Here is a 26,979-nt window from a genome sequence, read left to right on the forward strand (position 1 = left end):
TATACTTTAGAAAGTCTGTCCGATAACCGCTATCATCGTGTATCCCAGATCCTAAAGGGAAAAAGTTCTGCTGTTCAACCCAGCAAGGACTTCAGAGTTTAATGTTTAAGGTGCTATTGCTTAGTGCTCATTCCAGGAGTGGGAGAATTGCAGATTACTGGGATAAACACGCCAGGTCTGCTGGTTGAGATGTGAGTGGGAGGCAAAGACGCTGTTAGACTGAAAGCATAGCACGAATTATCAGTCGTAGCTTGGAGGCTCTTAGCTCACTGTCACTGCCAGTTGATTCATCTCATCTCCAGAGCACTCTCTCTGGCTAACAAAAGGCTTTCCTTTGAAAGAAATATCTCTCTTTAGAAATAAAGGTCAAAGGTTACATGTTTGTTATGATTCACTGTATTTCACAGGTGAGGAATTCAGCAGAGATTAAGACTCTGTCCTTGTAGTTTGGGAGCTGTTGTTGCTATATCGATGTTTACGTCTCCCCTTTCCACTGACATGAGAAACGGGGAGGAAAAGCTCTCTGGTTTAATCTTGATAGTTCAATGAACTCATAAAGTTGTAACTCAGCTAGGACCTTCATTGATTAAGTGACCAAAACTATCAGGAATGTTCCTACTACCAAAGGTTGTTGAAGAATCATTGCACTTGTATGGACTCCTCACAGAATAGGTTACATATGAAGTTCTTCTTACAAACTTAGACAGAAAAATAAAGAGTTGTAAGATTTTAAACCTGATCACTGGGTGGCAGGGCTGGCAGATTTTTCTACGGAATAGGTTACATATTAAGTTCTTCTTACAATCTTAGATGGAAAGATAAAGAGTTGTAAGATTTATTTTAAACCTGATGACTGGGTGGCAGGGCTGGCAGATTTTTCTACCTTTTCTTTGCTGAAATTACTTTTTTAAAAAATTTTTTTAACTGCTCTATCCACAAAGTACTTGTATGTTTCTGACAAGGTTGACCAAAAAAAAAATCCCTCACCTTTTCTCCCTCCAAATGGCCTCCATTAAGACATCATTATGACAACCAGTTCTTACAGCCAGTTGTTGGGGAGAGGGAAAGACAGGTACCCTGTTATTACTTGAAGTAGTGACTTAAGATCTTCAGCTATATTAGGACCTGCCAACTTTTCCAAGGCTTTAAAGATTTAGTAGGGATTAGAATGATGATTGTGGCCTGTGAACTAAACAACAGAGAAATGTGAGTAACCAGATCTGTGTCACTCTGAATGATGATTGTGGCCTATGAACTAAACAACAGATAAATGGAGAGAGATGGCTGCTATCTCCAAATCTAGAAGAAATGTGAGTAACCAGATCTGTGTCACTCTAGAATGAAAATGCATCCCCATAGAATGTCTTTAGCAGATCAAACCAACAACATGTGCAGACATACAGACTGCTCTTCAGCCAGCCTTTTTTCTACCAAGCAAGAGACAAGCTATTGTTTCTACTGGAATCAATGGCAGTGAAATCACTGAATCCAGTGGGAACAAATTTAGGCCAAACACCACTAAGTTTGGATAAAAATGCTAAGGCAAAGCATTAATATGTTTTAACATAAACTGGAGTAAAGCATATATCCTACATAACATCAGAAATCACCATGGTAATTCTTTGCAGACTTTCTTGCTGGATTGAATATTAGTGTTTTTCTAGCCCATATTAAAATAGACAAAATGAATAATGTTTCAAGACTATTTTAAGTCAAGACGCCCCTTGCTTGTCTGTCTTATATAAGATAGAAGCACCCAGAAGCTAACTCACTTTTGTTGACACCACATTACCCAGGAGGATAAAAAATTCTATGAGTAGCCCAAACGACATACATTTAAAAACAAATAAAACCAAACGGTCTATGCTCTACCTGTATTTATTTTTCCAGGATATTTAAACAATCTGTCTCTGTAAAAACACAATTTTTGCCCACTTTGCTTTTGTATGTGTTCACCAGCACAAAACACTGTAAATCATAGGGGCTCCTTTCTTGCTGCATAACCTGGTTCTAATCCTTTAGAAAGCAACAATCCCTCTTCTGAAAGGTAACAGTGAAAGAAATTATGGAAGAAAGAAAATGGGTGTTTCTTCCATTGAAGACATCCAATTGTCATTTCAAAGGGTGGAAGAAAATGGTGAAAATTTTAAACAAAAATTACTTAACCCTGAGGATCAAGTTTTCACCTCGGTTCGTCAAGAATCCTCTTTTTATTGCTTTCCCTGGACCGGACTTAATTGTGCTGTCCTAAATTGTCACTATTGGTCCAGCCAGCATTCAGTTTGATTGAAACACAAGTATTCTTTGTTCAAAATATTTCAAATCCAGGAATTGTCTAATGGATCCTTCAATAAGCATGTACAGAAACACCATGGTAGGAAACCTGAAAATAATCATAACTGACATAGTAAATGTTTCTTCTTTATGAAGTACAGGTTCATTTTAAAATACTATATGCACTGTAGTTTATAAACAATATCTAGAATCCTCTTATCTTTTATATATATACACATTTGAGCTTGCATATGTAAAATTTGCACTCATGACCTACAAAGATGAGGGTAGGATAATCATATGTCTATAAAAATGTGGTAAGCTTAAGATGTACAGAAATAGATCTTTTGTGTTTGTCTAACTTCAAAAGAAATGTAGCAATAAAGGAAGAACCGTCTGGATGGACTTTTACAGCAGATGTTTTACAGATTACTCTGTATTTCATCACTCAATCTTTATTTAATCTTAAGACTGTAGTAATTGTAATACTGGAATAGCTCAATGGCCTATATATTCTTTTGCTACTTCCAGCTATGCCTGTTCCACATATCTACCCCTTAAAGCTGGCTAATTGTTTATTATTATGTAAAGAAAAGTGTCCTCCTTACCCCATCTGGTAACCCAAAGCATGAAAATTGAGACTTTTGTGGTATTTGTGCTAGCAAAGGTAATTCCCAGGGCTGCTCTTGTTCAGGTTACTGACCCAATAAGCAACTGATGCAAACCTCTAATTGTTAGTAACTTGTGTTAACCAGTGGCTAGCTTAAAGGTGTTTGGGCCAAAATTATCGTCTTCAGAAGAGTCTGTTGAAGAGTGTGGAGAATTTGAGGAGTGCCTTAAACTATCTTTTTTCTCTGTTGCATATATGGGGTTACCAGTGTGTGGTGCAAGAGAAAGAAATGGGGTAGAAAGCATGTGTTTGTGTGGGAGTGTGCTGCTGGTTCACTTATGAAATGACCACAGGGTTGTCTCTTGCCTTTGATGTAATACCCATTGGAAGGTCTAGAGGTTTGTAAACTGTGATTTTTAGTCTCACATTTTTCATACTTAGGTGATGAGATTGTATTAAATAGTTTTCCCTGAGACGTTCAAGTGCCAAAGAGAAAGAAAATGTCCTCATTTTTTCCAAAGTGTGATATACTTTTCAAATGAAAAAAAGGGAAAGATAACCGAGTATCAAGTGAAATAGAAGTATTGCAAGAGTTAAAAAAATGGATAGATTTCCAGAGGTTGGACTCTTTTCAAGCTTTTTGGTAAATCACCTCATGGACATGTCATAGGCTTTGTCTACCCAGGGCAGTTCTGCCTTTAGCTTGGGTGCTCTTTTCTATGTGACCTGAAATGACAGTACTGACAAATGAAGCTTGTGAAACTACTTTGGTTATATCAGTACAACTTCTTTGTGTAGATGAGACCTGCAAGTATAAAATAACCTTTCTTTGGTTTGTAATGTTGTCTGGTTTTGCCCCACTTGAGAACACAATGAAAAATGCTTGTAAGCGCTGGGAATTACTGATCTCAGCAAAAAATGCACATTTTCAGCAGCTCCGTGACAGGCTCTGTCCCAAAAGGTGGAGACTGAACACTGGGCTAGAGGATCTTCCATTCAGTGGAATTAGTCCTATGAATTGGCTCATCCTAAATCTAGAGTGATCTAGAGTAAATCTAGAGGTTTCGGATACCTCAGAAATGAGGAATATTTGGATTTCCTTTTTTGGACCAATCTTTTTGCGGAAGAGTGAACTCCCAATAGCATCTGATTAGTTCTCTTGGTGCTATATTTTCTGACAGCCTGGGTTTGACTGTCTTCTCGGATTTGTTTTTACTGTGCAGGACTTAGTAACAGGAATAGCCCTGACATCAAGCTGGTGTAAGGAGAGAACAGATCCCTAATGCATTATGTAACAACGGGCTTAGATCCTCAAATGCATTTCATTTAGGACACAAGCTATAAAGACAGAAAGAGACAGTGCCTTTCTCATTTCAGCTACCAAATCCATCCAAAAAGACATGTTCATTGCCAAATTTTTTATTCAGTTTTCATTAAGAAGTATTAGCTATAGATGTTTGTAACATCAAATAGGCTTCCAACCATTGCAAGTGTTTTAAGCTGCTATAATAAAGAGGGCATGAGGGAGTCGTTTCAGATTTTTCTGTAATGAAAATATTCTCAGTAACTTTCAATAAGCTTTCTGTTTTCTATTCCGCTTCATAGACAAATATGCAGGGGTGCTGTTTTCCTGCTAATGGGAAGTGCTTTCTTAGGTTAATGACTCTGAGTATTTAAAATCAGAGCAATCATTTTAAGTGTTTTGTTGTACCAACAGTAGAAGCCTCATTGAGTTAAATTGGTTTCGCTACATTATCTATTGGATTAGCAAACCAGTTAAGAACTGATGTGAGAGCTTTTACTTCAACTTGGATAAATGCTTTCATTTTTACCCAGAAACAGGATTGTATATTAACATCTTAATAGTGCTGTCACTGCCTGCATTACTTTCAAACAAATCATGCAGTATCTTGCTCTTCTTCATCTTGTGCTTTCTGACTCTTTTACCTCTTGAGGCAGCAACAGCCATTTTTAACATGAATACAGTAGTCTGCATAAGTGCCCCACAGAAAGCACTCATGAATACAGAATGGTACTTTCTCTCCTGTTGTCAAGGCCAAAGTAGAGTTTTGCAAGCCCTTGGGGCACTGAATAGGCAGGATTTCATTATGGGATGAAATCTCTGAGGTCATTTTGATTTTCTTTCTAATGCATTTTATCTTCCAGTTCAATAGTTTGAATGTCTATTTTGTCCATTTTCTAGAAGCTCCAATTTCTGTATATCTACATTTTATTAACACTTCACATTTAGAACGATTACATTAACACATATCCCACTCTCTTTCTCACAGACACGCAAGTCCACAGAGCAGTACTCTAAACTGCTGAAAGGAATACAAATGCTTTCAGGTACAGCACAGAAAAAGTGCCTTCTGATCTGTCACATACTTGTCTATTTTATTTTTTCCTTCTCTCCTTGGTGCCAATACAACCCCTCCAAAACCAGCTTTCAACTGACATCAGATTTAGTTTATTTCTGTTTATTAAGGGCATCATGAAATTAGAGTTGAATAGGGCACTTACTTTAGATATTATTACATCTAAAGTATGTTATGATTTTTAAGTATAATGATTTTAAATGGAAAAAGAAAAAGTAAAGGACATCCATAAGTACAGGAGATTCAAATTTATGCAAAACTCAATCATTACACCATAATTCTATACTGAAGTTTCTCCTTAAAAGTGTTTGAATGGCATCTGACTTTTCTATTTCTGGTGCTGGAAACAGATTTAAGAGAATCCCACTCTTGAGGATGGAGGTGTTTTGTCTTGTGCTACTCTGCAAGTGCAGTGACAGCAGCTGAAACACCTGGTCCCCTCTGAGTCACCTCCTTCCTGGAATGGACACAATTGCCATATGTTTGCTCACAGTGTGCATTTCTGACTGCCTGCAATGTTTTGAGATTATTTTTTTTCCACCTTTATTTATGCTTCTGTCTACAACATTGTGATAGGCTATCATTCTAGCTTTGGGTTTTTTTGAGGAAAAGATTGCTGCCACCTTTTACTTTGATCAGTCCCAACTGAGTTGTGCACCTTGAAGATCTGCAGTCAAACTACAGACAAATTCTTTAACTCAATCTTTTGAAGAACTCAGCAGGGCTCGTAGCCTGTGACTGTCCCCCAGATGGAGAAGCAACTAATTTTGTCCAATAACCCCATGTGATTATTCAGTTGGCTTCAGTGTAAGGAGTTACGTCAGGTGCACAAACTATTACTGCTGAAGTAATTAGATTAGACACTGCCTTTATAATATCTGCAGCTGCCTTCCTGCTAATTACTCTAAATAACCAGCCACTGCACACTAGAGGGACTAGGTCAATGCTTTGTTCTCTGCTCTTTAATAACTTTAATTCCAAAATCATGGATTATTTCCTTATGATTTACACTCCACAGGAACTTGTTACGAGTATTTCTTCAGCTGGATTTAGTCAATAATTTCACTCTTAGCATTAGATACCAACCCTGACAGGCAATGTAATACATTAATAGCTAGAGAAACCAGCAGGATACAAAAAGGTTAGACTCTGCTTTCACAGCAGTAATTAATATACTGATTTTACAACAAAGATTATTTCTGATTTATGCATGTGTAAGGAAGAGAATAAGGCACCAGGGCCTTTCTAAAGGGTGTAGTACTGGGGTGGTGATACTGTTCAAAGTGCTGTACAGAATGTTTAAAACCTTGCATCTATGAAACTGCATCATCCAAGAGTTACATTTAAACTTCTGTTGCTTCTGAGGCCAGACAAGAATTGGATCAGGTGTAAAGTTCAGTTTTAAGCTGAAAGAAGAGGTAGAAAGGGGAGTTAAGATATGTCAAGGACCTGACCCAGGATCATGAAAAAAGCAACAACATAGTAAGGAAAAGGCATTGTAAAGTCATGCTTCTTCTGGTTTTATTCCACTCTGCACTTAATCATTATATAAAACAGTAAGAATGATTTAGAAGAGAGCAGGAGGGGTTGAACTTCCTTTGGGAGAAAGTGATTATGACCAAAAACACGCTTAGGAAAAAAAAAGGGGTATATTTCTGCATTTCATCAACATCAGGAACAAGCACCAAGAAAAATAAAATAGAAACATGAGAAGGAGAAGAAAAAAAGAGAAGCCTGATTACCTGCATGTATTGAAGGAGATGCAGAACTTCATTAGCTTTCTGGATAAGGTGAAAGCTAAGCAATACTTTGCTTGAATTCAGTATGTGAGAGTCTCAGAAACTATGGTAAATAGCACCACATAAGTACTAGTTGGACACACTTACCTATTTGGAGGTTAAGAGTTTCTGCCTCTTCTGAAGGGTTTTTCTTCTGTAAAACTCAAAGATATAGGAAAGAAATCAGTATTGTTATATTAATTTTGCAGATGATGCAGTGAAATTTAACTAAGATACCCCGAGATGTCAGTGGCAAGATCTAGGAGCAGAATCCAGGGGTCTCAGTCTAAGACTGGACTGGTGGGAGCTCTGTGGAGCAATTATAGCTTGATGTCAGTTTGTGCTTCCCAGCACACTGTTGGCAGATAGTTTTTCCATTAGACAGAAACTAAAGATTGAGGTGAACCTAAGCCTGGCTTGTGAATTGGGTATATTTTCTATTATAGCTCAGTTCAAGATCATTCTTTTGAGTGATATCGAACGACTCTTATTTTAAGTTATAAATCTGTGTTAAAATGCTCTATCTTTCAGTGCTACTCAGATGAAATCAAACCATATGTCACAGATAAGTAAGGCAGGAGAATGTGCACACTCCACTGTGATCAAAAGCTTGTTTCATCCTTATTGCAATTGCAACTATTAATCGTTGCCACTACGTTCAAGATCCCCATCTTCAAAGCCCAGCACAGCTCCTCTCTTATCTACATCTTCTGCCTGGTTTAATCTCATACCTCCCCACGTCCCCTTCCATCGTAGCTTTCAGCCACTTGCTCTGCTTCCTTCCTTCCCTCTCTCTCTCATTTCATGTTTTCTTTTGTGTCAGTCTCTATATTTGAAACAACCTCTCGCTTTCAAGGCAACAAAATCCTCCAAAAAAAAAATTCCCTTTTGAAGTGTCTTACATTGGTTTTCTGCGGTAACAATATTTTAATTGTTTTAATACATATACCAACGTATTTGCTGTGGAGGTTTTTAGAGATTAATTATGAAACTGGTATTTGTTGTGATTATTGCATTCAGTTGCTGAGTTCACCAGAATTATTTACAGAACAAAGTGTTATTTTGCGTGAGTTGGGTGAGAGGATCTAGTCCTGAATTAAGGAGCGTGTATGAGTACCCACAAATTTCATTGCCAAATAATGGAATTAAAAAGGCCTAACATATTAGGTCAGACTCTGAATAAAGATGGCAAAAATATCCAAAGCAACTGAGTAACTTGAAGCCATTTATGACTTCTTTTTTTTTTTTTACTTCACTCAGCTATTTAGGGACAGATGCAAAAAGGATATTTTCAGAGGCGCACATGGTAGACTCTCACTGAAAATTAACAGAAGGAATTCTAAAGCTCTTCCTGAAAATGGAGCCTGAGTTCCTTCATTATCAAGCACCTTTAAAATTTTTCCCAATCCAACATAGAAAGCCTGAGCTTTGCCTCTGTTTCTAAATCACTTTTGTCTATTTTTGAGCCTATTAAACTAATAAATGTTTGCTGTGTTTTAAGTGTTGAAACTTTCATTAGTTTAGGTCTGAAATGCAATACAGTCATTATTAACAATTCAGTAGAATTTTATGTAGTATATTTTATTTCATGCTATGACTAAGAGCATTGAAATGTTTTCAATTTTATCCAAGACAAATAATAATTTAAGAAAAAGCCCCCACTCCCTTCTATTCCCTTTTACTTTGTTCGTGAGATTTTTGTGATTAAAAACTCCAACTTTACCAATACTATTAAACTTAGATCATCCCACAGAAGGCCAGATGCAGAAAATCACTTGTGAGCAAGTGAGGAATTAGCTCTTCCATTACAAAAAAGGAAATTATCTGAGTGTGAAAAGCCAAATCTTCATTACTGATCAACCTTTGAAGTGGAGGAAAACCATGGTAATTTAAGATTTAAACTTTTGCTGCAAATATGTACATATGAAAAATTGTCTCATGGTAATACAGGAAATAAGGAGCTGGGATTGTTTGGCAGAGTACAGTTATTACTGCAACAAATCAGATCTGTAATAAATCGCTGCTTTTAGTAGGGATTGCAGGACTGTCTTGACTTTAGAAATGCCTCGAGCTCATTGGAAAATGTTTTGAGAAGAGATGGATCAATACAGTTTCAGCAAGGGCTTTTTAGTCTGTAGGTATTGTTCAATTTGTAGCTCTTCACGTGAATTTTCCTTCTTTTTTTTTTTTTTCCTTTCTTACATTGTGTACGCAACCCAGTATATAACATTGACTGCTGCAAAGGCTGCTGGGAACACGGCTCTGGCGTATATATCAATGGTATCAGCATCAATGGGCTTAAAGAGGGACTTGAGACCACCCTTTTTGTCCAGTTTCATTATTTGCGGCTGTTTTGTCTCTCCCGTTTCTATTTCTATTGTGCCATATGATCCAGGCAGGCTTCGGGGAATTCGGTGCTGCCTGTTGGAAACGGCCAGTCCCTGGTTCACACCAGCTATGGAAAGGGAGAACAGAACGATGGCATTCTTCACGTTTACCTGCAAAGGAAAGAGGACAACCTATAGTAGCAATTTCTAGGGCACACGTAGCGTACTTGATCCAAGCTAGCCATGATACCCACAGGGTGAAATTCCTGAGAGTCCTGAGTGCTGAATGGCATTTATCACTCGTTTTGGCAGAAGAACCACTGAAAGACTGTGCGGTCTAAATTCTGGTTATAATTTTACATGCTTTGAATTACCAAAGCACCGTTGAGACAGCACGCCTAGGTCCTCCTGACTGAAAGGAATTGACTGACTTAAAGGAGACAGTTATCCCACTCTGTGGCCAAAGCCAATAGGTGAGAACCAATATAGTAAGGTGGGACAGAAAATGAATATGAATAAGTTGTATCTGCTACAAATATCAAAGTGTCTAAATATATTCTCAAAGTGTAAGATGTACAAATCTGGCTCCAATATAATAAGGTGGGACAGAAAATGAATATGAATAAGTTGTATCTGCTACAAATATCAAAGTGTCTAAATATATTCTCAAAGTGTAAGATGTACAAATCTGGCTCAGGACATATTTTGCCTCTCTTCTTACTCATTCGTTCCTATTCTCCATTTAAATACAGCAACAAACCACGTAAGAATATGTTGTCTTTAGTGCTAACCATGCTGCAAGGGGAAATTAGCAGTTTCATTTGCTTGCTTGTCATATTACCGTGACAAAAGAATGAACCAGGAAATTTTTATTTTGTTTTTCAAAAGAGGTAGAAGATGATCATGATGCAGGGTGATTGCTTTTGCAAAGTTATTCACAGCATTACACTTACTGACCTCTGCGCTCTGCCTTCTCGCCTTTAGCTTGTTCTTTTGCTTTTTCATGTAGTCAGCATTGAAATGTGCAAATGCATATTCCACCAGTGCAGCAAAGACAAACACATAGCAAATCCAGAAGTAAACATCAAGCGCTTTGATGGCAGATGCTCGTGGAAGTGAAGATCGGGCACTGACCATCAGTGTAGTCATAGTAAGAACAGTGGTTATACCTGCAGGATAGTGTGAGAAAATTTATTTTAAGTTTCATAGCATACACTATAATAAATGTATTTATTAATCTGAAGCTGAGTAATATTTTCACAGTAGGAGCCCCTTAATAGTGTGGCTTCTGATTTTCAAAAGGAGAGTTTGTAAAGGACGATGCATTTGTAGGACGAAGGCAGCTTTGAACGTGTTGCCTTTGGGTTTGTTCTAGAGCAGGATAAACCAAACCAGAAGACTTAACCCTCTAAAACTCTTGCATCTGGACTTGCAACCCTTCCTCAGGCAAACAGATCCACAGGCTCTAGGTACTCTTTTTTGTCACTGTCCCAGTTCCTTCAAATCAATTCTTTCATCCATCTGCCTCACATTCACTACTGCTTTTAACCATCTTTAGACGGTTATTTTCTGTTCTTTACTGAGGCAGCTGCTCTGATAGTGTGGCAAATTAAAACATGAGGAAAGTCTTCTAAAGGACCCTCTCTTCTGCAAATGTAAACATAGCATTTATAAATGCACCTCCATGGAAAATGAGGATTATTAGGGACCATAATTACAACTTCCACATACCCTTCCCTATTAGTTCCCCAAACTGGCTGTTTTACCTAACGACACTCTGGCAGGCACAGCTGACTGACTGATCCAGAAGGACACCCACGACATGGCCACCAGTAAGATAGAAGGAACATAAGACTGAATGATGTAAACTCCTCGATTTCGCCGAAGGTGGAAGTGGAGACTGAGCCTGGGAAATTGACCTGCTGGAAAAAGAGCACACAAAGAAAAATTCTGGCTGTGGGAATTAGCTAAGCTGATATTCAAAATAACATTTCTTACAATGACACAGATCTACATTCTTAACCATCCTTAGGACAAGGATCACAAAAAGCTTTTTTGAATGTTTTTAGATAAGTCTTCATAAAACCTGCATGAGGTACTGCAGTTCTGATCAGCAGTTAGCTAAGAATAGGTCAAATGATTTGTCTCAGGTCATATCAATGCCAGATCTGAAAATAAAATCATGAGTCTTCTCGAATAACAGTATTGCTTCAAAATGTGTACTGTCTTATCATCTGCTGTAGAAAGTCCTCCAGATACTAAATTTAGATTTTTTAAAAGGCCAAGTTAATTTCAAACTCAAAAAAAGAGCTTAGAGGAGATGTGCAGCATAAATGAGAATCTGAATACATGAAAGAGGATGAAAAATCAGCAGGAAAGAAATGACTCCAATCTTTTACAAACATTGCAATAAACCCAGCGATACGCATACACACCACTGACTTCTACTGGATGGAATTCGAATGATCTGACTGTACGTCATAAGCCTCATCACGTCAGGGCTAATGGAAATTTTTCTTTATCTGAAATTGCAAATTAGGTCAAGAAAATACGAGCTATACCTCGAGTGTTTTTTATCAAGTACTATCTAGCTTGCGTCCATGCAGTATTTTGTCAAACATAGAGCTAAAGGACATAATATGGTACACTGGCTACCTCAAGGCTCAGCAAAAGTTGGCATTTTTTCCAAGTCTAAGCTAAAGAAAACTCTTACCAGCAACCTGACAGGTTCTTAAATTAGTTACTTAAGAAGAGGGATTTTCTATTATAGATACAGGAGGTTTCCCTATGCAGGAAAAAATCAGATACTGTCCCTGAATTGAAGACAGAGCCTAGTACCAGATTTGAAGTTCATCATTTCTGTTGTGAACTGGTAATTGGTAATTGTGAACTGAGCAAGCTGCAGCTTATCCAGCCCGTGGATCTCCTCCTGGTTTTCTGACCAGTGGTAGACGATGTCCTCTGAAGAATAGCCATCTGCCAAAAGAAAGCTGAATAAACACAAAGTTTGAGGAAGAAATTAAGAACTTAGAGGACCCGTAGTGGAAGTCCTCTAATTCCTCTGCTCTGTGGATTTTCGTTGGTCCCATTGCAAACATGCTGTGATTCAGTCTGGATAATTCACTGTCCTGGCAACGTCAGTGCTGCCACCATCACATTGGGGGAGCTTTCCTACAGGGGGAATAATCCAAGTTGATTCACACTGACTGGCAATATGTGGTATGGCACAATGCACTTCAATGTCATGAGAAATAGATTATCTCTCAAAAAGCTCATTTGCATAGCATATGTGGTATGGCACAATGCACTTCAGTGTCATGAGAAATAGTCAGATTATCTCTCAAAAAGCTCATTTGCATAGTCATTTAACATAGAGTAACTGTTCGTATAGCACTCAAACTAGCCTGCCTACCCCTGCACTGGGCTTGGATCTCAGAGTCATATAAATTTCTGTTTGTAAAATAAAATAACTACCGAATTTAAGCTATCTGTGTCTATCCTACTGCAGACAGATCAGAGTGTAATTCTGTACTGCAAGTCTGTCTCAATTTCACACATTGATTTTAGGAGATGGGTACTCTCTGCCAGTCGGGGAGACAGATCTCCTTTGTCAGGGATCCTCAAGTCCATGGGAAATGAATCTTTGTTAGTTTTGCTGTTAATGGACAACTTGCTATTAACCATTCGTTTGTTTAAAGAGGTTTTATTTGTACATGTTCATTTCACTGAAATCAAAATCCTTAAATTCAATTTAAAAAATTCAGCCACCCAAAAAACTCCCAGCAGAACTTGGTGGGAGAGAGCACTGATTGCTGGTTCACTGTCTGCTGCCTCTGCATTTGGTGATTACATAAGTAAAACTGTAGATCGCTATTTTTGACAGGATAAAATGGTATTATGGTTAATTGCCTAGAAAACAAAGTCAGTGGTAAAAAAGAAAAAGATAAACTTGCATCAATAGGCCAGGGAATCTGTTCAGAAACCACTGTTCACAAATCCCTGGAACCCTCAGGATGTGTAGAGTCCTTGATATAAAAACCACAAAAGGCCAGATTCATTGCCAGTGATTGGGTGGCCCCTGCTTGTTTCAGTGGTGTATTTTATTCAGAAGTATTAATGTTCCTGGGCATTACATGCTGATAAAATACAGTTTGGACAAAATATAAATTCATTCTTCACCCTCCTTTGTGAGTACAAATGAATTTAAGCCAGTCCATGGAACATTCTGATTGATTTCTGTGGAAGAGATCCAGGGATGCCCAGGCAAGCTGAACAGCTATGTAAGGGTTAGTCACAATGGCATTCATTAAAAGCAGGGAATTCTTTCTTTTTCCCCATTTTCTCACAAAGAAAAAAATAGCCCATTGAATTTTGCCTGTGGGCTTCTCTACTTATTCTTGCTGGATTTGATGCAAAGCTCAGTAATGCTAGTGGCTGTCACGATTGCACTAGGTTTTACATGAAGCACAAAGTTCCAGACGTGTCAGCAGGACTGTAGGTTGTTCATCTTCACTACTCTAAATCCCATCATTTTGAACTGGATCAGAGCTGAACTGGTACTGAAAAGTCCATAGTCTAATGCCCAACACAGAGCATGAAGGGATTCATGTTTATACCCTTTATTTCTAAATACTAAGGCACCCCTTACATCATTAACTAAAGCAGAATCATTCCAGCAAACTCCAGCAAGCAAAGTATCATATATGCAGGCTTTAAACAAAATAGAGATTTTATAAAACACTGTACTCAGCCCTTACAGCTCTCCAAGTCCAACATGCATTCTTGCTCATCCATCGGATACTTGGAAAGGTCCATGTCACAGGCCACTGTTGAGGTAATCCTGTTCCAAGCAACGTGAGCACCAGTTAGTTGCGTCCCGATAGAGCCTTTTCCTCAGAACTCAAAGACTAAATGGAAAACTTTGAAACCTTAATACTAATACAGGAAACTGTTTTCAAAATCCTTACGGCTCCTGTCTGTACTCAGTCTGGGAAACCCGAAGGTGGGGGGAAATTGAAGAAAGGTCAAGCGACTTGTCTAATGTCAGAGGGTGCTCCAGCTACTTCTGATGATAAAAAGGACTTTTCTGAGTCAAATCTGCTCCCTTCCACTGTCCCTAAGATCACTACCAATACCTTGAGAGTGACTTTGGAGTTACAATTTTAAAGATGCACACTCATGCGTTTTTAGAACATTACACAATTAACTTAAAAAATGGTTACTGAATTCTAGGAAGAACACTCCTCCAAAGTGAGGAAATACTAGTTCTTCTGTTTGAAAGGTGGGGAAGTTGAGCCTAAATCAGGCTCATAGTTCTCTTGGAAAACAGTGTGAGGGTGGAGAACAAAATCTTTGCTCTGTATTCAGCATCTCTTTGCCCAGTGACCAAATAGTTACGAGATACTTATCTCCCATTAAGGACATTCTGAAGGTGATCAGTGATTATGCAGTAGAAAATGTGTTAGTGTTGCCAAAAACACCGTCCTGGCAGCGTAATCCTTATAAAGCAAGGGGATCTCTGATAGGAGTCACTAGTACTTTCTTCCATTTAAAATTAATAATTATTTTAGGAAATCTTCCTAGGAAAACTGAATAATTACTTTATAGTCCGTTCAAAAATGTAATACATGGTGGAGTACACTTGCACTCTTTCTCACTCACCTGATGCTGTACAAAATGACTCCATCTGGCTGGAGCCTGATAAGTTTGTTTTCCACAGTCACGTCATGGAACCAGGCAGACTTGGCATTTACTATAAAAGTATCTGGCAACCAGAGCTTGTCCACAAAGCGGCTGTCTAAGCCCAAAGTTTCATTGGTGTGGTTGTAAGACAGACGGTCATCTCGCCAGCTCTGGTGCAAAAATACCGTCATGGTATATTCCTACGACAAGACAAATCCCAGTTAAAAAGTGATGCTAAACTAACACAATGATAATGCACTTGAACTCGGTCAAAAATCATTGTATTAGCCTAGAAATGTATTAACTGTCTCCTCTGCAAATAAGTATTTAAATACTCAGTCAACCTCCCCAAGGATTTTAATTTCTGTCATATGCTTCTATCGTGGATAAGCTTGGGCTTATCAAAAAGTGATTCAATGTCGATGTTACATATAACAAGTTGCAAGAGTTTCATATGTCTTAATGAAGAAAATCAGTAAGAAAATCAGAAATCTCCACAAGTACAACTTTTGGTTTTGAAAGTTTTTTAAATCAAAGCTGAAAAATCAAGTGAAGTCATGCAACTGTAATGAAGGGAAAGGACGGAGGGAAAGTCAAAGTTTTGGTTTTAAAATGAAATCTATTGTGTTTCAGAAATGCAGCTAATTCATGCCTATGCTCATTTATGTGACTTATAAGTTGCTATGCTCCACTGCTTTGCTGAAAGGTATTTACACAAAAGGGAGCATCTCACAACCAATCATCCTTTAGCTTCTTTTGGGAAGTATCTGTGGTGAAAAGGAATTTGAACAGAAGTTGGAGTTAATGCTTAAAATGAAACTTAGTCAGTGCTGCTCAGATCCAACCTTGCTAACTGTAGTGAGAAATCTCAGTGATGTACACATGGCCAGATTCTTGTAATTGCCAATGGTTGCCAGAAGACACTCTGCCTGTGGCTTAAAATACAATGTTTGTTCTTTGCAGTAACTTCTTGTGGTAATTTCTCCACTCCAAACATGTTGGGATCAACTGTCTTTCTATTTACTTAGTTTTCTACACTTTCTATTGTTACAGTAGATACACTCACAACTTGGTAGGTGTAACTGGTAACGTACCATGTTCACTTCTGAGATGTGGTCAATGCTGGCTACTTCAATTGCAAGAGCAACATTAACAGGAGGACCTGAGAAAAAAATGTTTGAATGGAGTGATTTACATCATCATAGTACCTATAAAAATATAGATGACCCAAGACTGTTAATTCTTTCACACAGAGGGAATTTATAAAAGTATTTTCCAAGATAAAGTACACTTTCCAAGTAAAACCTACCTTAGAGCAAGAGATTTAAATCTTTCATAGATTGCATCCTGAATTTCCAACAGAATACCTCCCTTCGGTGATAAAGGACATGAGACACAATCACAACTACTGGAAATTATGGAATCCCTTCTGGAAACCACATCATCTGGTTTCAGACAGCTTGGCTTCAAGCAAATGCAGGAATTATTGTCACTTAATGTAATCCAAAATCCCTTCAATTTAGAAATCAGTGATTTAAGAGCTGTATCAGCAAGAAGACTGTAATGCTAATTCTGTTTTTCAAGATCAAACCCATTGTTGATTGTCATTATTTCCAGTATCCAAGTAATAGACAACCACAACCTTTTAATCATGTAGAGGGTTCACATAAACATTGGAGGGTAGAAGGATTGTAAGAAACAAAAGAGACATTACTCTCAAAGTCTCACCTCCAATCCCAGGCCTGAAATTCCGTGCGTACCCTTTCATTAAATCATCCAGGTTGGGTAACCAGGATATTTCGATGTTGGAACCTATGTAATCGCCGATGTCATTCATCGCTCTAGGTAAAGAGAATAAGCACCTTTTAAAACTTGGATGTGTTTACAAACAGAAAAATAACAGAAAATGGGAGACGTTGACCTCTTTTACACCAGAGACCATCTACAGCATAATCAGCTATACAGGTAATTTTGAGAAAAAATACTGCATATAGATAGGAAAACCATTTCAGATATTTCTGTTTAAATCAAAACATATTTCAGGCAAGACTATAGCCTCTTTCTGAAATACAAGCACATGCTTTTTAAGGTTTTTTTTTTCCTTTTAAAAAACAAAATAGGAAAAAACAGATTTAGAAATGCAAAGAAAGCATGAGGGAAAACAAGATACTTTGTATACTGCATAAACTGCATCTGTGGATGCTGAAATGCAGCTATCTGGGTAGCAGGACACAGCAGCTGTGACAGCTCCTAGTGCCACTGTGGAACAGCTGAGATCAAGAAGGCTGGTATATTGCCAAATGTGATGGGAAAACAGTACAAATTACACAGCTGGAATTTGGATTTAACATCTTCGATACTGTGAAAAGTACCATTAGGCCTCAGAAATCTGAAAAGCAATGCTAATAGAAGGTGTACAAACACCTGAAAGCTGCAAAGATATGGTCAAAAAGGAGATCTTGCTTAAGAAGTGAACAGCTGAAAGCACAAAAGCACCGAAGGAGACATCCCCACGGCCCTGACCCTGCATGGAGCTGCCTGTGGGCCGGACCCGAACCTCAACAGGAGCAGGATGTGACACTGGACAAGCACTGAAGGAGGCATCCCCATGGCCCTGACCCTGTGCGGAGCTGCCTGTGGGTCGGACCCAAACCTCAACAGGAGCAGGATGTGACACTGGAACTCAGGAGGTGCTGACCACGGCACCCAAAAACCCCAGTAGTTCTCCCTGGTTCTGAGCCAAAAAGGTGGCTGTCTACAGTCCAAGGGATTCAAGAGCCTCCAGAAATCTTGAGAGGCCCATGGTTCTGCAGTGTGAGGTGCTAGGCATATGCTTCTTTCTGATCCAGTGATGCTCCTTGAAGACATTAGCACAGCTTCTTGTTGCCATTTTCCACCCCCTGGCAGATGCCAGCCCCTCAACCCTCCTGGTACAAGCAGTTATGTGGATATTCCATAACTTCTTATAAACAAAGCAAGCTTATATTGTCTGCATTAACTGTTTAAACTGAGCTGGCAGACTTCATTTGAAGCTCACACCATTTCTTTTGCCAGCGCTGTGATTGACACGACGGGAATGGATAAATGAAGGCCTGTGACAACGTCTACCACAACTATTTGCAAAGAGAAAATTTGCTAGTGGTTTGAGAGGGCCTGCATCTGAATGCATGGACTATATCAAAACTCTCTGAGCACTGGTTTAGCATCTTCCACTGAATCCAGCAATAAATGTGGCATTTGAGAGATATATGTCACTAGTGACAGAAGAGAAACTCGTTAAACATCGACGAAAGGCTGCAGAGGAATATACCATAAACATATTCTGCCTCGGTACTTACATAACTTTCTTAGAGTGTTCATGCGACATTGACCCACATAAAGCACATGCTTTTTCTCTCCAAAATACGCCAGTCTGGGCATTCAGCTCAGCACATGCAGTAACTGCTAGCACAGTAGCAGAGTATCCTACAATAACTAACTCTTCTCCTCACAGAAGACCGAAAGAAAAATCTTTGATTGCCCTGGTGATCAATTTCTTGCTCCACGTGTGTGGAGTTAATTATATAAGGAAGGAGTTCTGGGATTACAAAGTATAAATGTAAGTTCTGAGCAGCAGAGACACTGAAAACTTACATTAACGGAATTGTCAAAGCGTAAGTGACCTTAAAGCATAGGGACACTGCTGCAAAGTGAAACTTCATTAGTTCATGGCAAAATGTTAAAATTGGGGATATATATTAAATTGCACTTAGAATGTTTCCTTGCCATGAGCACACTGCTATATGTTCATCTCTATGTTCATCTCAACCGACGATCTCAGCTATTTCTCAGGTTGCTATATCTCCTCTGAGTAAGGATCTTGGAAGACTCAGAGCCATATTTTCAGCTACAACTGGAATAACATAATCAATTTAGACAAGGGCTTTGAAGATTTATAACAGATGTTGACAGAGGTTTTTTCCTTCTTTATTGGGTCTCATCAACTATATAAACACTTCTTTCTATCAGACTGCTGTTTCCTATGTGCTGGTCTTTCAATCATCCAACTGGCAGTATTTACTTAACTGAAATCATAGTTTTATAATACTTGGCAAGATGCAGATGTTAAGGTCTGGCTTTCTCCTGCATCAAACATTGCTGTTCAGAAATTCTTTCATTTATTTTCTTTTACACTGACTATCCTATTTGTGGAAATAGTAAGGCTCTCAGCTTATACAGAAAACAAATAATTTTTTAAATTAAAGCCTTGGCAGACTAGATAATATGAGACTATGTTGAAAGTATTTTATTTAAAAACTTACTAATTTGTAACTTGTAAGTCTTGGCCATAGGTACGTAATGGTATTCCTCATCAGTAAAATATCTGAGCTCCTTTTATAGGTAAAGAGTGATACTTTGTCTTTCCATAATTAAAGAACTAGAATAAGCTTGATTGAATATATCTGTCTAAAATCTCTTTGCATTTTCAGTAGAAGATGGGCTTTTCAACTCCTGTTGCTAAAACTGCAGCCAAGTTCTATAAAGTGGTTTGAAAACAATACTCAAGCCCAAAGGTGACTTTACCGTAGTGACCTGTCTTGTGTGCCTGATCTGTGAGGGTGGGAGGGTCTGGCTTATGCTTCCTACAAACACAATAGTACAAAAGTGCTGGCACAACTCAGTGTAAAATTAGAATACCATGTATATTTATGAGTACTCACCCCGAGAAAAAGAATAAAACCAAATTCTGCTGCCCTCCCCCCCCATAGGTATTGCTACTTGTATGCATCCAGAACTCACCCCCAGATAACGGTCTTACAGTCACTCACTTGCTCTAGAGAAGCAATGTCACCATAAGAACTGCCAGGAGCCTCATCTTTTTTGAAAAAGCATTTACAGCCTGCAGCAGTTATCCTGTGTCAGTGTTCTAATTTAATGGCATTAAGGAGAGCCATAGAGCTAAAAGGAAGTTAAAATGACAAGGGCTGGGTTAAAAACTGTGGGCTGTGACTTGCCATGCGTTTTAAGCCGATTACAATCTAGAGGGAATTTTGCTTAAATATCCATGACACAATTAAAAAGAATCTTGTTTCTATTATTAATAAAGCCTTAGGGTCAGATGATCAGTGGAACAAATGTGTTGAAGTTAGTGGAGCTATATGCACTTAATACCATTGGGGGTAATTAAAGTATTACAGCTGAAATAATTTTATGGCTAGATTTACTTTGTTGACGTTTATACTACTGGTTCATTTTTAAATTTCTTTGAAATGGGCAACAAAATTACTCTTAATCACCTACTGCCACCCTCATATACTGGCATGGTGCTCACAGAACGGCTCCTAGATACTCAAATAGAAACTGTAAATCAGAATAACCTAGAGTTTCATTTACAAACGGTTGTCACTGAGTTACCAAAAGCTTTTGCTAGTATTCGGCTATTTTCATGGAGATGCCACTCTACAGGCCAGTCCGTGATCACTCCTTTGAGCCATTCCTCTAGACCTCTGTACATCACATCCAGTGCTTTAAAGTTACATGAAAGAATGTGGGAGAATGTCATTCATCCTTGATAAGCAGTTGGGATTATATATGGCCTAAAATATTATTCATTTATTGCACCTGAAAAAGGAAGAGCAGCATAAAAAAGACACATTGGAAGGGATTAACTTTTCATAGTGTAAGCAGCAAAGATGAAAAGAAAGGAAACTACTATTAGTTGATTCAGCAACTTCACTTCCTGACATAAGCTGCTGTAAAGCTTGTTTTAGTAAGAAAAGGACTTTGTAAAATTAAGCTATTGGTTTGTAACATTCAAGGGGCATAACAGCTCATCAAAAAGCTTATCTTTCCTTTGCACCAGTCCAGAGTGGGGTGCCAAGCTGACTGAATGGCAACACAGTCACGTGTACTAATTCCATTCTGGAAGTCATTCCCAAATCTAAAGCTGAAGAAGATGTTTTTTCACCCACACTCTGTACACATCTCATTTCAAACAGATATTCTGGAGAATATATCTACATCCGTACATATCTGGAGTTTAAGCTTTATGAGAACTTCAACAGAGCTTGTTGTTAGCAGAAGAAAACAGATTTCTGCTGGTTGAACTATGAAAAGAATGGTTAGTTCTCTTGCACACTAAACAAAGGGGAGGGGAAATCACCATTGATAAACCTGGCAAAACTATAAAGTTGTTCTTTGCCTAACAAAACTGTCCTTGTCACAGGTTAGGGAAAGCAGCTCCAAGCAATGAGTCTCAAATGACAAAGAAGCACATCTCTTTCAGAGCTAAGTGCTATCAGTTCTAGAATAAAAAGTACATATATCCCTAAATCCTTTCGATGCGAGCTGACACCTTTCCCCCAGCTGCTGCAGGACCATTGCATTCTGCTGATGTGGAGTGATCTGGAGGAGAAGCATCAATCAGCTTGGACAGCACATCTTTAAAGGGCTTGTCAGGCAAGTGAGGTATGAGCCTGTCTTCACTATCTTCCAGCACACTGCCTGAAAACAGTTGCTAGAAATGTATCAATATTACTAGAAAAAATCTGGGCAGTATTTAAATTACACCAGGGAAAGAGGCAATCTATATGTTGTCTGTGAATAAGGGCACTACAGCAGCTGAAGAAGAGAGAACATTAGCAATATTCATTTTGCAGAGCAGTGCCAAAAGCTCTAGCAGCAGCGCAAAAAGCTCAGCAGCATCTTTAAGTCAGTGGCCAATGAGATACTGATTTTTGGTTACACTTGTAGGGAGAGTGCACTAACCTTTTGACAAACACATATAGCAGTAAGATGTGGAAAATCACTTCTTGCATCTCCTCTTTCTTCTTTAAATCTGCTAACCTGATTCTTTTGGGGACTGTGGCTTAGTTCTTACATGAATCTTTTAACCTGGTAGATGGAAATAGTGGTTTGACTGGTACTGAGGCCTGGGATGGAGTACGTTTCATTTTCTTTGAGATAATCTTCTGGGGGCAAATGTCCCAGATGTCATTGCCACTCAAGAAAAGTTTCTCTTGGGAAAAAGACAAGGAATATCCTGCAAGGTCAGTGAACAATCTGGTAGCTCTCAAACTCCAGGATAATCCAGAACAGTGTGTGTATCGTTCCCATCTGCCATTCCTGACTCTAAGTGAAGCTGGCTGTAAATATGTTTTGTATTTTGAAATGTAATTGAAAAAGCATTAGGCTTAAGTCATGGCAACCTTTTGAACATAAAAGCCCTTATTTCCTCTCTGTGAGTTTTAAGCTACAGAAAATGGACCACTCTTTGTATATATTCATGTGTTAAAGCTGCTCTACTTCCATGAATAGAAGTAAAAGGCTCGGGGAGACACGCAACAGAAGGACAATTCTATGCAAATGCATAAAAGTCATTTAACGTAGTAGAACGTTAAATGTAAAAGATACAACTATTTATAATTAGAGAATTAAAATCTCTTTTAGTAAAGAATTACAAAGTACGGACATAACACCCCAAAACTCCTATCAATAGTACTCTTTCCCTGTGCAAATGAAGAAATATTTCACTCAGTGTATTTCAGTAGATAAGCTCATTCACTATGACACATTTATTATTGCAGCAACCACAGCACATCAAATTCTGATAAAATAATGCAAGCTACAGTCTTTGCGCCAAAGAGCTGTCAATCACATAAATGCCAAATTTCTTGACGCTAATCACTGCCTCAAGCAGACCACGAAATAGTACTTTGTAAAAATATTTACCTGAAAACAGCACTGGCATTAGCAGGATGTGCTGACTTGGGCTGAATTTGGCTCATTCCCTTCAGTTAATAGCACACATGACAAAGAAATTGCTTCAAATGCAGCCCTCTAAAGCACCCTCAAAGGATATTCACAAATGCTTTGAGGAAACAGGTTATGTGTATTCCCCACTTCCCTCCTCTCCAAGCTTTAACGTTATTTTATTAGGTAGGTTTGCCTTTGGGAATTCTTACATCACACCTCTGAGCTCAGAACTCGCTGAGATAGTCTTCCTTTTCTGCATATATTTTTTCTTACACCTGTCCATAGAACTCACAAGCAGAGAATTTCATGGGCTTGGATGGCCTCTGTTGTCATAACTTGAATCACCTTGCATGTAGATAACAAAATCTGAGCAATAAATTGAGGCTATTGGCAGTTTTGCCCATTATTATAAACCCACAGTATTAATAAAATATTGCTCTTCATAAAAGCATCTCTTTCCAAAAATATATGTAATATCATATTCCAGAACTCCAAGGAAGAAGAATAAGGAAGTTAATGTGCTTCTTGGGCCCTTATAAGAGGAATTATTTCATAGGTCGCTGATGTGCGAGTAGTTTTACCAGTGCAAGCATAACATTTTAGTTTAGTTCTGTTGAACTCATCAAAAGTGCACAAGTAATCAAGGATACTCCCTTTTTACAAGATTTAACAATATTCTGCAATAGCCAGGCTATATCCTGAATCTTCAGAAAACTGTTGTACTAATCAGAGCAGTTTTCTTTGACCATCGAATGTCTTGCACTTTGGAATATTTGGAAAACTGCTGCAAACTGAACAGTTGGAATTTCACAAGAGAATTTGCCTCGCCTCCCTCTCTGCCACAAGTATTTGTATTTCTAGCAAACAATTCATCACTGTTGTGTAGCTGGAGGAAGAAAGTCAAGTAAGTAGGCAATTAGTCCAAATATAAAATAATTTATCCAACAAATTAGAGGTTGCACATATCTGGCAGTTGCTGTGCCAAAAACAGACCTTGGAGACAAAGGCTGAGAAGGCTGACTCCTCCTTAGAATTCTTTTTTCTTCTTCTTTTATACTCAAACACCACTTTTCAACCAAAATGCTTAATTGCTAGCCCAAGTGCAGATAGGGAAACCAAATCACTGAAATTCTGGGCAGGATCTTGATGCCCTTAGGTCATAAGTAGTGTTTTCCCTGCCCTCCCTGTAGTACTGGATTGCTCCAGAGCAGGAGGGTGTCAGGATCTGACCCTGGATCCCAGATTCAAGGTCACAGGAGAAATCATTCTGTCAGTCCTGAATAGGAGCAGTTGACTTGACACTTCCTCTAATGCAACATCCTTTCCCTTGCCAGTGAAAAAAATCAGATCTCACTAATTAATTCCAAAAACTGTACCAGCAATGTTATGTCTTACTACAATTATCCCTTTGCTTCTTATACTCCTCTGAAGCTATTAATAATGCCTATAAAGTGGAAGTAGGAAGACCCCCTTTAATACCACAGCCATCTCTGCTCTGGATGATGTAGGCATGTTTTTACATGCAGCAAGTTCTTTTTTACTCCCCCTTATATTTTCATTGCATAATCATGGCAAGCCTTCTCCACACACAGCCTCCAGATCTGGAGAGAATATATAGAGAACATAGCTGGTTGCCTAGCTAACACCTTCAGAATAAATGTGACTGAGAATGGCAAACATATATCTTTAAAATTTATTATTTTAAGAAATGGTTGGCGTTCTTCGAGTGGTTTATTTTTTCTGAGATCTCTGGCAGTCTCTTCCTCTTATCTCAAGTTGGGGAGACTTAATGAACCCATTAGAAAGGAATGTCTGTATTTTGGGTTTTTGAATTGTGCCCATGGAGGCCCTAAGCAAAGATGCTGGGTTAGAACCCCACTGGTTGTGCTGGGTTTTATGGAAGAGTTTGATGTTCAAGCAGGCCCCCTACAGAGCTGTGCAGGGGGATGAGGCTGCGCTGGGAAGTGCAGTGCCGTTACAAGAAGTGATTGCCCCCAATTTAGCTTAAGTGCCCTCGGGAAAAGGCTTCCACAGGCATCCTATTAAAAACACACCCCCTGATTAACCCAAGGACCTGCCGCCCCGCTGGCAGAAGTCCATCCTCTGCTAGAAAAAGACGAAAAGGAAAAAAAAAAAAAGATGGGGCACATTGAGGAAACTCTTGAGTCAAGACCCCCTTTTTCCACTGCAGACCCACTCAGGCAGTCGTAGCCCCTCCGTGGGGAGCATCCCGGGGGGAAGGGGGCAGTGGGAGCTCCGGGCAGGGGCAGGGGGAAGAGCTCCAGCCAGACGGGGCATTTTCCACCCCAGCCCACACCGAAAGCACGGCCAAGGCCGGTCTAAGAAAGAACGATAAGGCGTTTTCTTACCTGATACACCTGTGCTGTTGGGTGCACAGTAGAACCAAGGCAGGAAAAACCCAGGTAAGAAATTCCATTTTACTCCCATTTATTAGACGGTGGCGAACAGAACCCAGGTTCCCCGGCTCTTTTGGCAGCTCCAAAGCTCCAGTGGCGTTGCCATCCTTGCTCGCCGTGACAAGTTGAGGCTTAGTTTAAAGCGATGTGTTGTTGCTCAGCAGCAGCAGCCCCCACAGTCTCTCCGGTGCCCGGGGGCCATGCGGGCAGGCGGGGACGGGGCAGCTCCGCTCCTCCGCGGGGGTCCCTGGGCTGCGCCCCCCGTTCACTCCCGCTCCGCCGAACCTCCTCTGCCGCTCCGGGAGCGCCCGGCTCGTCCTCCGACCGCTCTGCCCGCCCGCAAGGCTGGTTGCCGAAAATAACCTCCAAAAGGAGAGATTAATCCCACCGAGCGCGGGGGGGAGCAAACTAAAAGTGCCGCGGAGCTCTTAGACATGTCCTGTGCCGGAGGAGGAAGAGGAGGAGGAGGAGGAGGAGGAGGGAGATGCTGCCCCAGCGAAGGGCAAAGGCGGTTCAGCCATGGAGCGCTGCGGGAGGAGCGGAGCCCGGGGAAAAGCGGGTTTGCCCGGCACCGAAAAAGGGGCTGCGAAGTGGAGGGACCGAGTGTCGCTGGGAGCTGAGAGCCCGCCGCCGCCTCCCCCCGCCCCCGGCGAGGCAGAGCCGAGGTTTTGCAAACTTCTGCCTCGCCGCTCTTCAGGTTTCTCTAAAGGGGGATGCTCTAAAGTGAAACGCTTCGGGTGACTTCAGCGAGCAGGGAGCTGGGAAACTGCATTCGCAACGCTCCATCCCACGGTGGCTCCGGGGGCTGGCACCGTTAGAGCTCGGTATCAACGTGTCCCTTTCCACCTGGGAAACTCTGGGGACCTCTGCTTGCTCCGAAAGGATGGGGACCGGCCGCCGGAGGGGCGGGGGGAACCCGGCCAGAAGCCTTCTCGGGAGTTTGCTTTCATCCTGACTTGCAGGTCAAACTCGATTTTTCTCCTCCATATTCACTCTTTTCTTCTCCTCCTCCTCCGCCTCCTCTTCTTTTTTGGTGCTGTTCAGTCTGGAAGGACAATTTTAAAACCAACCCACAAAGGAAACACTGTAAAGAAGACATTTGAAGGAAATTGTGTTGTAAAGCAAAAATGAATGTGCAGATCCCTTAATCAAATGAAAAGATGCACCTGGGGTAAAGTGTTTGATTTATCTTTTTGTGTGTGGAATTTTGTATTATTAGCTAACACCAGTATTTCAGATGGCAGCTGAGGGGTGGCAGGTGAGGGGAGTAACAGCCCCATGGGATCCAGGTGGAGAATAGATGTACAGATTATCTACAGAGTGTGTACAGACATACACAATGCATATGCAAACATACGTACACACACATATAAGATCATATGCCATAAACTTGTAAGAATGATGTTGGGGTTTATTTTCTTTCTGATCTTTTCCTTCCTCTGCACATTTCAATGGTCATGCCTGCAGCCCAGGCATCCGAAGGACGACATCAATTTAAACTCTAGTAGTTGGGTTACTGTGGGAAAACTGGTGGGTTTTTTAGAGTAGAGAAACCAAAGGATTTTTAATGGAATTTACAGGAAGATATACAGAACAGAATGATTTTGTCTCTCTGTATAACACAACAGATTTACGCCTTTCAGGATATTTTCAGTCGACTTTATTTCTTTTTCTCCCTACTCTTAAGGATGGTGTTCCCATGAGCTGTGAGAATTCCTTGGTATTGTTCTTCTCTGGCTAGAGAGCTGTCACCTAATTTTATAGGAAAAAAAAAAAAAG

At 39.7% G+C, this 26,979-nt stretch overlaps 1 protein-coding gene across 3 annotated transcripts; it reads right to left on the reverse strand.

The window, feature by feature from the left end:
- Positions 1-4,287: 4,287 nt before the first annotated feature.
- GABRD (gamma-aminobutyric acid (GABA) A receptor, delta) lies at positions 4,288-25,828 on the reverse strand. 3 transcript variants are annotated; one of them, XR_001412262.1, is made up of 10 exons: positions 25,153-25,828; positions 16,778-16,890; positions 16,144-16,211; positions 15,029-15,249; positions 14,125-14,207; positions 12,206-12,343; positions 11,134-11,289; positions 10,325-10,536; positions 7,149-9,538; positions 4,288-6,668 (listed from the first exon to the last, which is right to left on the reverse strand). XR_001412262.1 is itself a non-coding variant. In XM_014943934.1 (9 exons), the coding sequence occupies exons 1-9, from the start codon at positions 25,218-25,220 to the stop codon at positions 9,239-9,241; spliced, it is 1,356 nt and encodes a 451-aa protein (XP_014799420.1). In that variant the 5' UTR covers positions 25,221-25,828; the 3' UTR covers positions 6,207-9,238. The 3 variants fall into 3 exon arrangements, 2 of the variants coding, with proteins under 2 accessions (XP_014799420.1, XP_014799419.1); XM_014943934.1 differs by having other exon boundaries at positions 6,207-9,538; positions 11,134-11,286; XM_014943933.1 differs by having other exon boundaries at positions 6,207-9,538.
- Between the last annotated feature and the right edge of the window lie 1,151 nt (positions 25,829-26,979).

The sequence above is a fragment of the Calidris pugnax genome, unplaced genomic scaffold (assembly GCF_001431845.1).
Source record: "Calidris pugnax isolate Ruff unplaced genomic scaffold, ASM143184v1 scaffold129, whole genome shotgun sequence".
In the NCBI taxonomy this organism is placed as follows: Eukaryota; Metazoa; Chordata; class Aves; order Charadriiformes; family Scolopacidae; genus Calidris; species Calidris pugnax.